We start from the raw sequence: 15,495 nt of genomic DNA, 5'->3' as shown, positions 1-15,495 counted from the left end.
TTTTTCAAGTTTTTGTTCTGTTTAGTTCTCTGGAAATGGGCAGACATACAACACTGAAATAGGACCGGAGCTGATGCCATATTGTCGATAAGCAAACTATTTGCGGTTTGCTTTACAGGATTTTGCCTTTCTACAGCAACTATTAAAATTTTTCAATTTAATTTAAAACCACCATAATAGCTGTTATACATTTATTTCAGAAAATGCCTGGTTTGGCGTATATTGACAGAATCAAGACATTTCCCAAAAATTCAAGTGAAACAGTTTTATGAAATACAAAAGGCAAAGTAGACTGTGTAGCTCTTTCTACATACTCACCCCCATTTTAGATGTTTCAGGCGATGCTACTGATCATAATATGCAATTGATTCATCCTGACCCTATCCACTTTGGGTGGGCCCCTCTAGGCAGACCATGTTTGGGCCACGACTGGCATTTCTCAACAAAATAGGGACTATTTGGAGTTATGCTTCCAACATACCTTTCCTCACTGGCTCTCCTTTGCTCATTCAGTTGCAACACACTCAGCCTACAGACATATTTTAAAATTTGTGTCTGGAGAAGGAGGTATTAATGAAATATGATTCTTCATGAGGAATCCCTGCCCTTACACAGCTGTTTTGCAATTGTGACAAACCATTTTACTAATTAAAACATATTAGAGCAACTGTAATACTTTGAGAACTATGGGAGATTCATCTTGTTCATCACTGGATAAAAGCAGTGCTAATGTAAGTACACATCACGTTAATTCAATGCTGATGAAAATTAGATATAATAAGACTCACCAGAGGAAGTTTTCATATATATGCCCATAGGTTCCATACCATCTGCAAAACATTAACAACTATTATATATAATCCATGTTGCAGGTTTGAACAACAAGGTTCAAATCGATGTATTGGGTAAATAATGAAGCACCAAACTATTATTTGTATAAGGAAAAATGTTATAAAACTTGACCCTTACTGTAGGCATTATTTAAAGCAATCAGTTAATAGAGCTTCTCCAGCAGAATCCTTCATTAACGTACATCAATGACATACCGCAAAAATATTTTTTTTTATGTAGGGCTAGCCATATTCTTCATTTCCCTTCACACCAATATTACAACTAAAAAAATATATATTTGTTGGTTTAAGAATTCTTTGCTATGTAAACTGTGTAAGTTAGAAATAAAATGTACACCATGAAAATCACGACAGAATCCCTTTAATACATTCATTTCACAAACAGGTTTTATAATTTTCTTTTATTTGTGCGATATAAATGCACTCCCACTGGCCTAAAGTTTATTTGATTTGTTATTGTATGTTGTTATTATAATGATTGTTACCTTTAAATAGAGAGAACCCCATAAAGTGAAAGCATTTTTAATGAAAAAATATAACCCCGTTTTTGACATGACAGGTCAATTGCAGTGTGCGTAGGTGGTATTAGGTGTGTGACATTAACTTTAAAGGGCAAGAGTCTGATGACACCTTGGACAAACTCCAAACTAAGAACATATATTTCTAGGTCTCTTTTAACAGGTTAGATCTTGTTTCCTTTTCTCTCTACATTTGGATGCTATTAGTGTGGTCATACCTGCTGGCCCTGAATTATATTTGGTCTCCTTTGAACTTCAGACATGTCCAAGGGTGAAGACAGGGTTACAAAAATAGACAGTACTGATCATTTACTGATAATTGTCTCTATGTGTGTTTTAGCAGAGGCAATTCTCAGTATTGTCTATGGCAGGGTATTTTCTGACGTTTACTAGCTGTGACAATTAGCTGCTATTAAGTAGCTCTGTGTGTCTTCACCCTAAACATTTTGCCCAGTGTTGTTATACTCCAGAATTTCAAATGGCAGCACAGCAGCACATAAAACACTGTGCTGTGAATAGTCTAGACCAGTGCTGTCCAACTTCTGTGGCACCGAGGGCCGGAATTTTTCCGACCTCCGTGGTGGAGGGCCGATAATGGAAGCTAGTTTTGACCACTCCCCTTTTTAAAACCACACCCACTTGAAACCACACCCATGTTATCACATGACCATAGCCATATTAATGGTGGTAGTACAGCAAAAACCTGCCATACTCTGCCTGCCCCACCCTACCTATGTGTGCCATACTCTGCCTTCCCTACCCTGCCTGTGTGTGCCATACTCTGCCTTCCCTCCCCTGCCTGTGTGTGCCATACTCTGCCTTCCCTACCCTGCCTGTGTGTATGGCACACACAGGCAGCATAGGGCAGGCAGAGTATGGCACACACAGGCAGTCTGCAGTTACACAATGCTGCCACTGCTCCTACAGTCTGCACAATAACTATATATTAAAAAACTTTTTAATTGCAGTACCACCTCAGTATATGTTCTTTTTATAGTGTGCAGGGTTTATTTTTGGGTTTCTACTGCTCCTACAGTCTGTCTGAGGTGTGAACAGTTGAACAATGTGGGTGATTACAGCCTAAGCCTAAGGTGTGAACAATGCAGGGGGTGAACAATGCAGAGATTAAAAGGTGTTAACAACACAGGGGATTACATTTTTAAACAATACAGGGGGTTTACAGCCTGAATCTGAGGTGTTAACCATGCAGGGGGCCAGTACTGATACCATGTAAATCTTACACAAAGGTAAGTTATCAAAGCAGCCAGACAGGTGGGGGGCCACACAGAGGGGGGGTCGCTGAGTTGGACAGCACTGGTCTAGACCCAAAGTATTTATTTGGGAGGTCTAGGGCTGCACAGAGCAACTTTAAGAATGAATCTGCTTCAGTTGCTAAATACCAACATACTGTTTAGGTCAAAATGAGGTGAATGTTTCTATATACCTATATGAACAGCACATGGGAAGGCCAAAGATTTAGTATCCTATTGATTCCACACACACATGTGCCTCTGTTTATGGGCAAGTGGACTGTATGATATGTATTAGTACACACCTAGTCTGTATACTGAGCTGATATCTGTCTGGCAGAGGCTGTTAAGTAGATCCATGCAGCCTTTCTGAGTGTCATCATCAAAGACATTAAGAAGTGATCTCTCCTCTTCACTTAAAAAGAGCAAGTCCTTATCCCTGTGAACAAAAAGGACAAAGCTAATGAAACCTTTTAGCCACATAGAATGGGGATTGCTAACAATTATATTTGTACCAATGAAGTCTACATGTGTGCTTGGTAAGTAAACAACACTGAAATTGTTGGACAGAACACCCCCCACTTCCTTGTTTACATATTTTGTTGACAAACCCATGACTATTGTGACTAATGGCAGACAGAGCAAACACTCTAAAATATCTTTGCACAGACTACATTGGTACTTTTCCTGACCATGCCATTGCTATGTAGATTATTATCATTCAGACAGTAAAAAAACTTAATCTGCCATTAACCCAACAACTATGGTAAAAACATTTATATATAGTGAAATTCAGTTTACAATCACTTGAAGTTCAGCTCTACAGACACTGATTATGTTCTATGTTTATTTTTGTAAAGGACCAACCAAAAAGAGTAATAACGCTTTACAAGAGATTATGATTCAATGTGTTTCTCTTTTTTGTTCATCTATCTCTTTTTTTAGGGAAACAAGCATTGCAAAAATGAAAAACAAAGAAGTCAAATGTGTTAAATTGTATTTGTGCCCATGTACCTTCCACCTCCATACCACTTTTTTGAAGGTTTTTTTTTTCAAAGGAATAATTTGCTTTGCATTAGTTTTCCTTATCTCTATGCCTCTATGCTTGTGAATTCTGTCAAAGTCCCTCTTTGTCCACTGACTAGGTAAAAGAACTTGTTGACTAGAAACTGCATTTTGCATGCTGCAGATGTGACTGTTAATGACCCTCAACACAGCACAGAGTTAAAGTTTACATCAAAACTTTAGTGAGTCTGTAATTGGAAAGGGTCCTTTAGTGAGTGCTTTAGTTCCTAAAGAATGCAAAAGACTGTACATCAGTAAAATCTGCTTTCTCTGGCATACACAATTTTAACTTAGCACTGACGTATTCTCACTGATAAATATCAGTTATTTTCCTAGCACTATATCTTGTTCATTAAGAATGGTAAAGGCTGTCTTATAAAGCTTTTAACATTACCTTCATCACGCCACAGCTCATAAATCCACATGGTTACTTTATGCTTTTAGATGCAAACTGAGATAATCCCTTTAAAGTTCTCAATTTATTTAAATAATCAAGGAGGCATAATGATTACATTTTCATATACTATGTTATTGTATGGCCTACATAGCCAAGGTATTTAGGTAAAGATACAAGCCACAGTTTGTATAGAAGTAATTTGCACTGGTTATTAATAGCACCCGGTTGAATATTTGGAAAAGTATTATAGTTTTACAAAGATCAAAGTGGATTCTTCCAAAAAATATGCTAGTGTTTGTGATGTAAATACCAGTAACAGTCACCAATAAATGTTGAAGTTGCCTGTGTCTGGTCTAATATTTCCTTGGACACTCTAGACCAAGAGGGCATCTGTATGTGGATACAAAAGGATGGCTGCCCTGACCAATATGTAGTGGCTGGAAAATCCTATTCGCTTGTCAACATTATCCTTTCTCACCTGGTCCGAACAAGTCCCCCTCTTACAGACATGTGGCACTTAATCTTTGTAACTGTATTTATAGCAATGTTTGTTGCCTGGTCGGCACTATTAATATACTGTAGAAATGAACAGTGCTGTGCAAAACCCTACATAAATAAAGATAAAAAAAGATATTGCATGCCAGAATCCTGCATTCTGTCTGCAAACAAATCAAGCATTGGGGCTAAGTCAGATCCATATTTAAATATAGGCACCCATAGGCCAGTGCAGGGAGCAGCCAAGGGTTCTTTTATATACTGAAAAAAATTAAATGCTAAAAAAATTCACCCGTCCCCCACGGAAGACTTCTGGTAAAATTCAGCAATGGAGCTGAGGAGTACCTTGTCTGCATGTAAATAGAACAAAACAATTTTATTGTACTTGTATTATGATTATTACTAAAGTGTATATAAAGAGCTAGATTGTCCACAGTGGTCTGCATTAGAAGTTTATATACATTAAACATACAATTACATTGATTGATATAGGAAGGAAAGGGGCCCTACACTTTGTATTAAGCAATATTAATGTGCTGTCATGTCAAATAAGTTGTGGCCGTGCAAAAAAGTCACAGTCACGTCAAATAAGTCGTGGACGCATCAAACAGGAGGCAGGTCAAAAAGTAGTACGGTAGCTGCATTTCGCAAATTTTCCACAGATTCGCTCAATAATATATACTATCCTTCATCACTGGATATCAAAGTCAGACTTGTCAGTTACAAAATTACACTGTATTGGTATTGGCTGAAACCATCATGCTGTTGACCAAATGATCACTGCTATAGATGACTCCTACTGGCTGTGGATGAGTCTGTTCCCTGTATTTGATATAGGTATGCTGAACTCCTTTTCATGATAACATGCACTTGTGCACCAGTTTGCCTGCTCCAGTTGTGTAGTAACTCGTTATGTCATTTATGTAGTAATTAATGTGGGTCAGTGATGCATTATGTGACCTTCCACAAAAATCCTCTACATGAATCACAGTCTGATAGAGCGCTGCTTTCCCGGATGATTCCTCAGAATATCCCAGGTATTCCAGTGTTTTTGCAGTGTTAATTTGACTAATATGCTCAATTAACCCATGGGAATCCAGCTTACAAAATATAACTGGAACATCATTAAAAATTATTTGGGATAGCCAGTGCTGCCTGTGTACAGGCTTTTATGCTAAGCCCCAGTATACCCTAAAAATGTAGTTAAAAAACAAAGAACATTACACAAAATGCTAGATTTTTGCCAGCAGATTGTAGTGTGATCCCTTAGTTTAGTGGCAACTGTATATTTCTTTTAGAACTGTGTTTGTTCAACAAGAATAAAGCAATAGTGACACCTACTGGCTTAGTTTATAACTGATATGCCGCTGCCTACCCTTTTCCCTGAAATTACACATATTTGTATTACAAATAAGAGTGTCACTTGCAAAATAAATGTTTATGGGGTGCAGGTAGTATACTATCTTTACAAACTATAGTGTTGTGTAGGCCCTAAGGCAAACACAACAAAACATACTGACAGAAGTTAGTTTTCTCCTGGTTTGGAAAAGAAGCTAAATATTAGTATAGCCCCACTAGGGATTTGCGTAAACACATGCACTTGTAGTACATAAGGAAAGGCCGATAGGGATGTGTCTCTTTGGTTCTACTCATCAAGTGGCGATGAGAGCAGGATCCTTGGGTTAAAGAAATTCCCAGTGAATTAAGCTTTTAAGACTGAGCATAGTATGTTTGACAAAGTAAAAATATTTGCAAATTCTCCAGGATATTTCTCTAGTAGCAACAGATAGTGGGGGCAAGTCAAGAGCAGCAGGACAAGCAAACATGTCCATGTCCAAGAGGTCCATGTTCACTTCATACCAAAGGCACTCACACCATCCACAATTAAGGCAATGTCCCATTTAATTGGACACCACAAGTAACCCCTGACCTATGTTTGTTACCTTGAAACAGCATCATCACTAAGAATTCACATACAGTGATGCTGTGCATTTAGATTACTACTTCTCAGTACAAGACATGTGCAGCCTACATGTGCTTTAGCCCCAAGGGAACTGAGATGTAATTTACACTTGCTGGGAGCTGATATGGGCAGTGTAATGTGCAGGGACATTTGCCCAGACTGTTACACTGTCATGTGAAGAAACTTACAAGGCTTTCAAACAACTTGTGTCCACGTGTTTAGTTCTGACAAATCCCATTACTCCATTTGAGGGGCATCTTCCCACAAACCACTTCAGTCCTGGTATAAGAAAGCCTACAACTTCAATGGTGTCTCCAGTGCAGTAGCTGAGCTCATCCCATCCTGAGGCCACGTGGTCTTCTGTGGCAATACAAACGCCTTCTCCTGGTAAAAAGAATTATTGGTTTAGGGCACAAAGGTATTTATTATGACTTTATATCAAATGGCTGTATTTATTTGATTACCGTTCCACAATCTAAAAGCCACAATGGGCACAACATAAATATATATATATAGCATTGGTTTACTCTTTCACATGGATGTTGCCATGAAGAACTGCAAGGCCAATACTGTATGATAAAATCCAATAAGCCATTGTACATGTTTCTACTAATTAGTTTTACTAATATGCAGAAATGTTTGCATAAATAAAAAGGTACTAGAACGGTATTGAACTTTTATTACATTTACCCATATGACTACAGTGATCCCTGTCCTGCAGCAATAATAAAAGTGATTGAGTAATTTATTTTGTATGTGTTTTAAGTGTGCGTAATGTGTCCACACAGAAAGAAAACAAACCAATTGGTTGAGAAGTTCCAAGCAAGCAGTCGGGCTCCATGATGTTACAGGATACTGGGTACGTCTTCAAGAACCATCTAAAAAAATATGACATGCAGAATGTGAGATGCAGACACAATTCACATAAAGAGTGCAAGATAAACAAACTTGTTTGTAAACAAGGTTGTAAACAAGTCATATTCCACCCCAGATAGATAGACCAGACCTTTGGACTTTCTTTTCAGAGTGCCCAGCACCGCTGATTATAGTATTTCTAGAGATGTGAGCTAGCAACTTAGCTAGAAGGAAAGAGGTTAAATCCTGAACTGAACAGAAAGAACCTAGATTGGGAATTCCTGCAACAGGAAGGAGCACAGGAAGGAAAACATCAGTTCAGCTGGGCAGTCTATGGCCAGCCTGATGCATTTGTTTTGAACAGCAGATAAACATAGTGGCCAAAATGCCAGAAATCAGTTTATCTGCATTAGCCCTTATCTCAGCATTTTTTTGAAGCAATTAAAACTCCAGGAGTAAGATTTATTAAAACTGGAATTGAGGATTTCTTATTGAAACAGGTAACACTTGATCACAGTTACTAAGATTTTCCTAAAAACCAGGGACATTTTATACTATATTTATACTGTACCCCTTGTTATGCTTATGCTGAACTTACTTTTGCATATTGCTTTAAACATGACAATCTATAGTTTTTGATATTCTTTTAGCTAAACAGGTCAAACAGTTAGAATGAAGCTACTGTGTGTTTGGTCTTTGCATTGTATAACATTAGACTACAAGTATAAAACCCACTCTCATCACCCTTTGTTGTGAATGTTTTGTAAACAAGAGTCCATTTTACAAGGGTATTAGCTGTGTACTGGGAATATGATTATTTACCTTCCAAAGACCAAACATAGACTATCTTCAGTTTCATTGTTTGCTCTGTTGAGTTTAAAGGAGAAGGAAAGGCTAAGTCACTTGGGGGTGCTAAAATGTAAATCGCTTACCTTGTACCCCAAGCTGGTGCCCCTATTTGGAGAAAACCGCACCGGCCCGTGGTAGCTGCAGTGAGCGCTTCCTCTTTCTGCTTCACGCTTGCGCATGCACAGTAGAGCGAAAAGCGGAACTTTAACAAAGAAGTCGGCTTTTCACTCTACTGTGCATGCGCTGGCCCAGGCATTTTGCCGGCTGAAGAAATACGGAAGAAGGAAGCGCTCGCTACAGGCACCCCGGGCTGCTGCGGTTTACAGAGGCACCAGCCTGGGGTACAAGGTAAGCGATTAAAGTCACTTAGGGGTGCCTAACATTTTGGCACCCCCAAGTGACATAGCCTTTCCTTCTGCGTTAAGATATACCACAAAAGCTCTATTTTTCAGTAACAGGCACAAAAAATATATTTAGCACAAGCCCTATTCATTGAAATCATGTTGAAAAGGAGTTATACTGCCCCTTTATTAAATTGCCAAATTTATCAATGCATTTGCAGTTTTGACAAAGAGAATTGTAAGCTGCACTGGTAAAGGTCTGATGTAAATAATGGAAAAGGAATTTTGAAATATGTTGGCACTTTTTATACAATGCAAATTAATAATAATGCTTACTGGTAGAAGGGATGTGACAGTGGCTCCACGGCTTCAATGGGCAACAAACCTCTTTCTCCGCTGGTTAATGACAGGCCTTCCCATGCTGATTCATCTCCAATATCCTTTATATGAACCACATCATTGAGATGGACTTCTAGAAATTCTGAATTGCCATCATCCAACTCAGTACCACCTCCACTACTGATTACTGATTTGGCATAGAAGTTTCCTGTAAATTAAAGATAAAACGTGGATTCTAAGGTCTTAGAATGCCATTCTAAGAAAGAAAAACCATTATATGCTCCAATAGAGAGCCAAAACTTTGATTTCTAAGTCTTTTTTTTTTTTTTTGCACATGTCCAAATGTGACTTATATAAAGTGAATATTGTACCCCCTGTTGTAAAATATAGGGATATTATAAGTCACTGCGGAGTTCCATGACCATATAATATGCAATTAATTCCAAGTGGCAGAGAGCAGGCAGTGTTACTGCTGACTACTTGGACTTTGAACATAACATTTAGAGGAAGACTGGATTATTTCAAGCTATAGTATGAAGTGGCTCCCAGATTTCCCCTCTTCTAAGTAGTGTTACTACCTTCTTGTAAGAGTAGGCCCAGATAAAGTGTCGCCAGTTGATCCTGATTTACAGAGACATGGATTTCTGTATCTTCCACTAAAGCCGAGTTTAGCCAGTAACTCTCATCAAAAAGGAGGTGTTCCAGGCTGCAAGCCACAAACCCTAAAGAAAAAGGTCCAATTACTATGACAGTTTGGATTGCAGATCAATGTGCAGGACTCCTCTAAAGTCTTTTTGGGAAGCACAATAATATAATGTAGGTTTATCAACAGTTGCTCCTTCACTTTTCAGTGATCTATCATGCCAGCCACACACAGGCAAATTTTCTTATCATCCCATGGGATGGAACTATTTGTCTATGCATTAAATGACCACATTACAGTGATCTGCTTGTATGGCCTGTGAGCTAAACAGATCCTTTTGTTAAACCAATGTGCTCAATATAGCATCACTTTACTAGGGGTGGTAAAAATCAAGCTCTGGTAATTTTAAGAGTCAAATTTAGTTTTGAAACTAGTGTAGAGAGTTAAGTTGACCATACATGGGCAGATGCCGTTTGGGCCCATCAGCCCGATTCAACAGCTTACCTACCCATGTATGGGGCCCTCCGATTGGACTACCCAACCAATATTTGGCTGAAAATCAATCAATCCAAGATCCCAGATATTAATCGGGTAGGCCCGTCAGATGGCCCCATACATGGACAAATAAGCTGCAGAATTGTATGAAGGGCATGAATCACAATTTAAATCTGTCTGTGTATGGACACCTTTACAATCTCTACACTACTGATACTACCCCACCTTTTCTGGTTCAAACTTAGCACAGGGTAAGGTGTAGTGGGGGGTGGCATAGTTTCTGCAGCACTAGCTAGCAAGCAGTCTCAAGAGATTGAGAGAGAGGCCAATAATATATCTATGTATACTCATGAAAAATGCTTTCTGTGCAGACTGGCCAAAAGCATTTCCACTTGCCATATGGAGAATTTGCTAGAAGCACGAACTAGAATGCTACCCTGGGGCTTCCCTTCTTTTTTCACCCTCAATCCAGTGCTTTGGGGACTCTCCCAGACTGTCACCATCTGTTCATTAAGCCTCAGAAAGATGCTGGAAGCACAAGACCTGTGTGACACTGTTACCTAATGACAGATAGGTTGTAAATTTCCAGATCTCTTCCACGGTTTTGAAAGTAATAAGGAAAAGGTCCTTGTTCGCTTGGATAGAAACCAGTCGAGCAGACAGCTCCTGGAATGGAGACAAACGGGAAAAGTGACTAGATAGCAGCAGCAGGCAGCTATTGTTTTCTACTGAAAGCAGAGAGGTAAACAAGTCTGTACCAAGTGTTTCTACGTACAAAAGTAGTACTATACAGATTAAAATATACAAACATACTTACATACATACATATATGTCACCATATTTATAACCCACATTGCATAATTTCCTCTACAGTAAGTAGCATGTTCTTTAACTTACAAAAGCATGATGATTTGCACATGTGTTTGCACTTATAAATAAGGCTTAACATACAAAGGCTTATTTACAAAGACAGCAAGGTATGTTTTTGCAGGATTAATAATTGCAGTACAGGTATGGGATAGCCTACCAAAAAATCCAATATCCAGAAAGCTTGTACTTTGTCCTAACTAAGCTGCATGGAGCCATTTTGGATTGGATGTATTTAATGTTTAAATGTTTTTCAGTAGACCTAAGATACTGAGATCCAAAATACAGAAAGACCCCTTATCTGGAAACCCCTAGATCCCAAAAAGAGATCCCATACCTGACCCATACCTGACAAGACTCTTCTCAGTTTAATTAATTTTCCAGACATCACTAATCACTAATAATCACTAATCACTGATAATTTAAAAGCATGAGAGTGTTATCAGCAAATTATAATTTTAGGGCAGCTGCCTTAAGTAAAGCATCACTGGGGAAGCTACTACATGTGTTTGTGGCAGATAAAATGGAAGGTGCGCTAAGTTCATGCTGTGTATTCTAAAATATCATTTAATGATAATTAACCATTTACACATCACAGAGCTTTCTAATTAAAGAGAAACACTACACAGTGGCCAGGTCATGCATGGGCTTGTGCCAGTTACTATGGCATTTTGCCCAGAACCTTTTAATACACAATATTTAATATACTATTTTATTGGTCATAATGAAGGAAAACGCCTGGCAATTTACTTGGTATTATGTCGCTTGCCTACTAGCTGCCCAAGAGTTGTTTAATTGCATATGTTTTACACACAGTTCCAGCTAAAGTAATACAATGCTTACAGAAGAAAATTTCACTTGACACATAAAAGCTGCCTTGGATAAGTCTTTTTGCATTGATTTAAACACTTCTAAATGCTCTATTGATCTTTTAATTTTATTTTCCAGTAAGTGTAGCTGTTCCTCATGACCAGTGCAAGGCAATCAATGTTTACTTCCGCATGTAGCAAATGTAAGTCTCTTGTTAATTATATACAGCGGGTAATTGCGAGCAGCTACCCGGCATGAATCGGACTGCCCTGCTGAAGAAATTGTTGTGACTTAATTGTAAGAGAAATGTCTCCTGTTATAACCAGGGCACGGGAGGTGTATTCCAAGGCACGTTTCACTCGCAGAAAACAGTGGCAGTCAATGCACCCTTAATCGCTTCTTACTGATTTAAGATGACCTTTAAATGCAGCTGTTTCACCCCACTGGCAATACAGAATTAACATACAAAATGATACAGTGTAATTTACCTTTAACTGTAGAATATCTGTCAATAAGCAAGCCAGGACTGATATTTTATATCATGTTTCCACAGCAGACATAAAAATTATTATTTCACAAAAAAATCACTATGTATGTTGTAGAAGGTCAGGTAAAACCAGTTACAATATCAATACTTTGCAAAATGTCCTGTCTCAGCTCCAAATATATTATTTTTCTTTAAATTGCTAGATAAACTTTTAGCCTTTAATCTTTATAAAACATGACACAAAAGCCAGATCTAAGCAACACAGGAGTGGTTCCTACCTTAAATAGCATAGATGTATCCTTGTTGTCATTTTCCAGGGCCCAAAGTGTCTTCCTTGCCACCTCCTGCAAATGGACATTTGGACCCTGGGTCGAACGTTGCAGGATGGAGAAAGACAAGAGGATTTCTGCCAAAACAGGAAGGGTAGAAGCAAGAGAGGAAACAAGCCGCATTTACTTGGTAGCTGTGTACAGTCCAACAGACAAATACCTGGAGAGCTAACAATACACCAACCCCTCAAGCTTTTGGGTCAGAGGCTGATATTCTCCCTGCAAATTATCAGGCATGCACTGTAGTGAAACAGGTTTGTCCCCATATCAGAAGTGATTAGCTTAATATACACATTGCCATGAGAATCCTGCAAAGAGCTTGCAGTCTGTATGTAAGTGCAACATAACATCTGATAACAGACACATCACACTTATGCAACCCATTTACACTTATTCCTAATAGAATATTTGATTTAGCTTTATGATTTTGCCAAACATTTATATCATGTGATCAGCAAGGGTGGTAACAAGAACATATGCTGATCCATATCTTTCCATACAATACGGGTGAAGCAGGCATAATAAAAGCATCTGGCACACACAAACACCCAATTTCTCATGAAATAAGTGAACAGTGTGCCATGATTGCAGCAAGATATATCAATAAAATCTCTGCCATCTTTGCAAAGTTTTCTAAATTAAGAAATAACCATTCCAAGAACAGGTCTTCCTCATTTATTTCAAATATTAATAAATCCCCTGACAGTTCTAAAGGGACTCAAATGTTCCAAGCATCTGTTCCAGTTGACAAAGAACTTTAAAGTGATTATGGGTTATCAATTTACTTTTGTTTCTCAGTGTTTTTTTCTAGAACATGATGAATTCTCAGTGTTGTTGCTGCCAGCATGCAAATTGTCCAGCCTTGCTGTAGGGTGGGTATTCATTTGACGACTGACAGATAGGCAGGAACAGGAAAGGAGTTTGTCAGATAAGGAGGTCTAAAATACTGGGCTAAATAAAGCAGGGGCATATAAACATGTTAACCCAAAGTAGAATTAACTGCTGTAGAATTTACTAACATTATTGTAAAAAAAAAAATGTTAGCGACTGCATTTAAATGTTTCAGTTGTTGCCCTGTTCTGTACCCCTATCAAAGTTACACCTTCTTTGTCACACTGTATTTGTTTAACAGACTAACAATACAAACATTAATACCAATTACACAAAAATGCCAGCGGAGATCCTGTTTGCCCAGTGTGGGCACCAACGGGTGGATGCTATCCCTGTCAGTGCTTCTGCAACACAGGGTGGATAGGTGTGCCATTACCCTAAGTGGGCAATTAGTTAAAATCACAAGGTTCACACAAGGTCTACTAACCAATAGCAACTAATTCTGCTATCCTGGTTGAGAGCAAACATTTTATTGGTGGCTATGACCTGGTGTGGACACTGCAACTTTTATTATAGTTACCCCTTAAGTCACAGGACTTCAGAAGCTCCTCTTAATAGCCAAGAATACAAATCCTGGCTGCAATGTCATATTAACCCATTATGATGCTGTTCATTAACACTAATGTAAAGTCCGTTAATGTAATTGCTCGATTTAATTTAGCCAAGGACACAATCACAGAGAGGCCCCAGGCAGCGTGTTCGCTGATTGCCAGATACAGTGAACAATGCGGTCATTCATCAACAACATTTGAACCTGCCTGTTTGACTGCCCGCTGAACAGCTTTGTGAAAACTGATCACAATGAGTTTCTCATTATTTTCTGGCATATTGTAGCCATGGCAAGTATCTGGCTACAAGTTGCTCCGTGTGTCAGCCCTTACACTGTTCTTACTCTTCCATGAATACATACTATGTTAATGAATTTTAAACTATACTTACTTAAAATTGACAAAACTGTTAAGACTTAAAATGATGCTTGTCTGTTAAAAAGCAAAGCAGAAGCACAGTATCTTTAAAAACTATTATAGTTTAATAAACTGCAACACATGCGGAAAACAAACAAATAAATATATATATATATTATGTCAGACATTCCAGCACTTCTAGACCACAGGTTATGGAATCTGAAAGATTTTTTATATAATATGAGAAATCAGAAGAGAAATGGCTGTGTAACTAGGATTTTGTACAGTTATTATACAATGTCTGTAGGGTGCAGTTTGTAAAGTATAGGATGCATGTAAAATGAAATTCATCGAAAAGTGCCGGGGGAAGAAAAAAACGCTTAACAAATTATGCAAATTTTACACCATTTTTTACACAGCAAAGCCTGCCACATAATAAATCTATTATTGTCATAATAAATCTAACCCCTCTGTGTTGTTTTTGTATCTAAATGAGTAGCTGAGTTGATGGGAGTGACGTATTTTAGCCAATCACAATATGGTTGCATGCATGTGTTTGAGAAGTAGACTAGACGGGATTGTTTCATTTGTATTTATCACTCTTATGTTATACTGTACACAAACAATATATATACCTGTATATACTCGAGTATAAGCCGATCCGAATATAAGCCGAGGTACCTAATTTTACCTAAGAAAACTGGAAAAACGTATTGACTCGAGTATAAGCCTAGGGTGGGAAATGCAGCAGCTAAGTTTCAATAATCAAAATAAATACCAATAAAACTACATTAATTGAGGCATCAGTGGGGTATATGTTTTTAAATATTTATTTAAAAGAAAAACAGTAAACTAGCTCTGTAAGTGGAGAAGAGGGTCAACAAAACCAATATGAGTATGAGGGTCTGGTTGCGGGTGGCCTAATTTGCACACAAAGGACAGAGAGTGCTAGTCTGGAGGGACACATGGCACCCGACTCGAGTATAAGCCGAGGGTGACTTTTTCAGCACATTTTGGGTGCTGAAAAACTAGGCTTATACTCTAGTATATACAGTAATAAACTGGTGTGCATCTCCTTTATATACTGTATATTAACTGTACAAAGAGAATAAAAGAAACCAAGAAATTAAGTGCTATTCAAAGCC

The 15,495-nt window shown here is 38.2% G+C and overlaps 1 protein-coding gene across 3 annotated transcripts in view; it reads right to left on the bottom strand.

Moving 5' to 3' along the window:
- Window positions 1–15,495, bottom strand: part of sh3tc2 (SH3 domain and tetratricopeptide repeats 2) — a 61,395-nt gene that overhangs the window by 14,171 nt on the left and 31,729 nt on the right. For all 3 annotated transcript variants that reach the window (XM_002939108.5, XM_012959786.3, XM_012959785.3), the window contains exons 4-11: window positions 12,504–12,631; window positions 10,622–10,727; window positions 9,502–9,645; window positions 8,921–9,131; window positions 7,341–7,417; window positions 6,728–6,923; window positions 2,925–3,058; window positions 789–830 (exon numbers count right to left, since the gene is read on the bottom strand). In XM_002939108.5, coding sequence (XP_002939154.3) covers window positions 789–830; window positions 2,925–3,058; window positions 6,728–6,923; window positions 7,341–7,417; window positions 8,921–9,131; window positions 9,502–9,645; window positions 10,622–10,727; window positions 12,504–12,631 — 1,038 coding nt within the window. The remainder of the gene's footprint in view (window positions 1–788; window positions 831–2,924; window positions 3,059–6,727; window positions 6,924–7,340; window positions 7,418–8,920; window positions 9,132–9,501; window positions 9,646–10,621; window positions 10,728–12,503; window positions 12,632–15,495) is intronic.

This window comes from Xenopus tropicalis, chromosome 3 (genome assembly GCF_000004195.4).
Source record: "Xenopus tropicalis strain Nigerian chromosome 3, UCB_Xtro_10.0, whole genome shotgun sequence".
Lineage (NCBI taxonomy): Eukaryota > Metazoa > Chordata > Amphibia > Anura > Pipidae > Xenopus > Xenopus tropicalis.
Note: the sequence above shows the minus strand (reverse complement) of the source record. Positions and strands in the feature narration are given on the sequence as shown.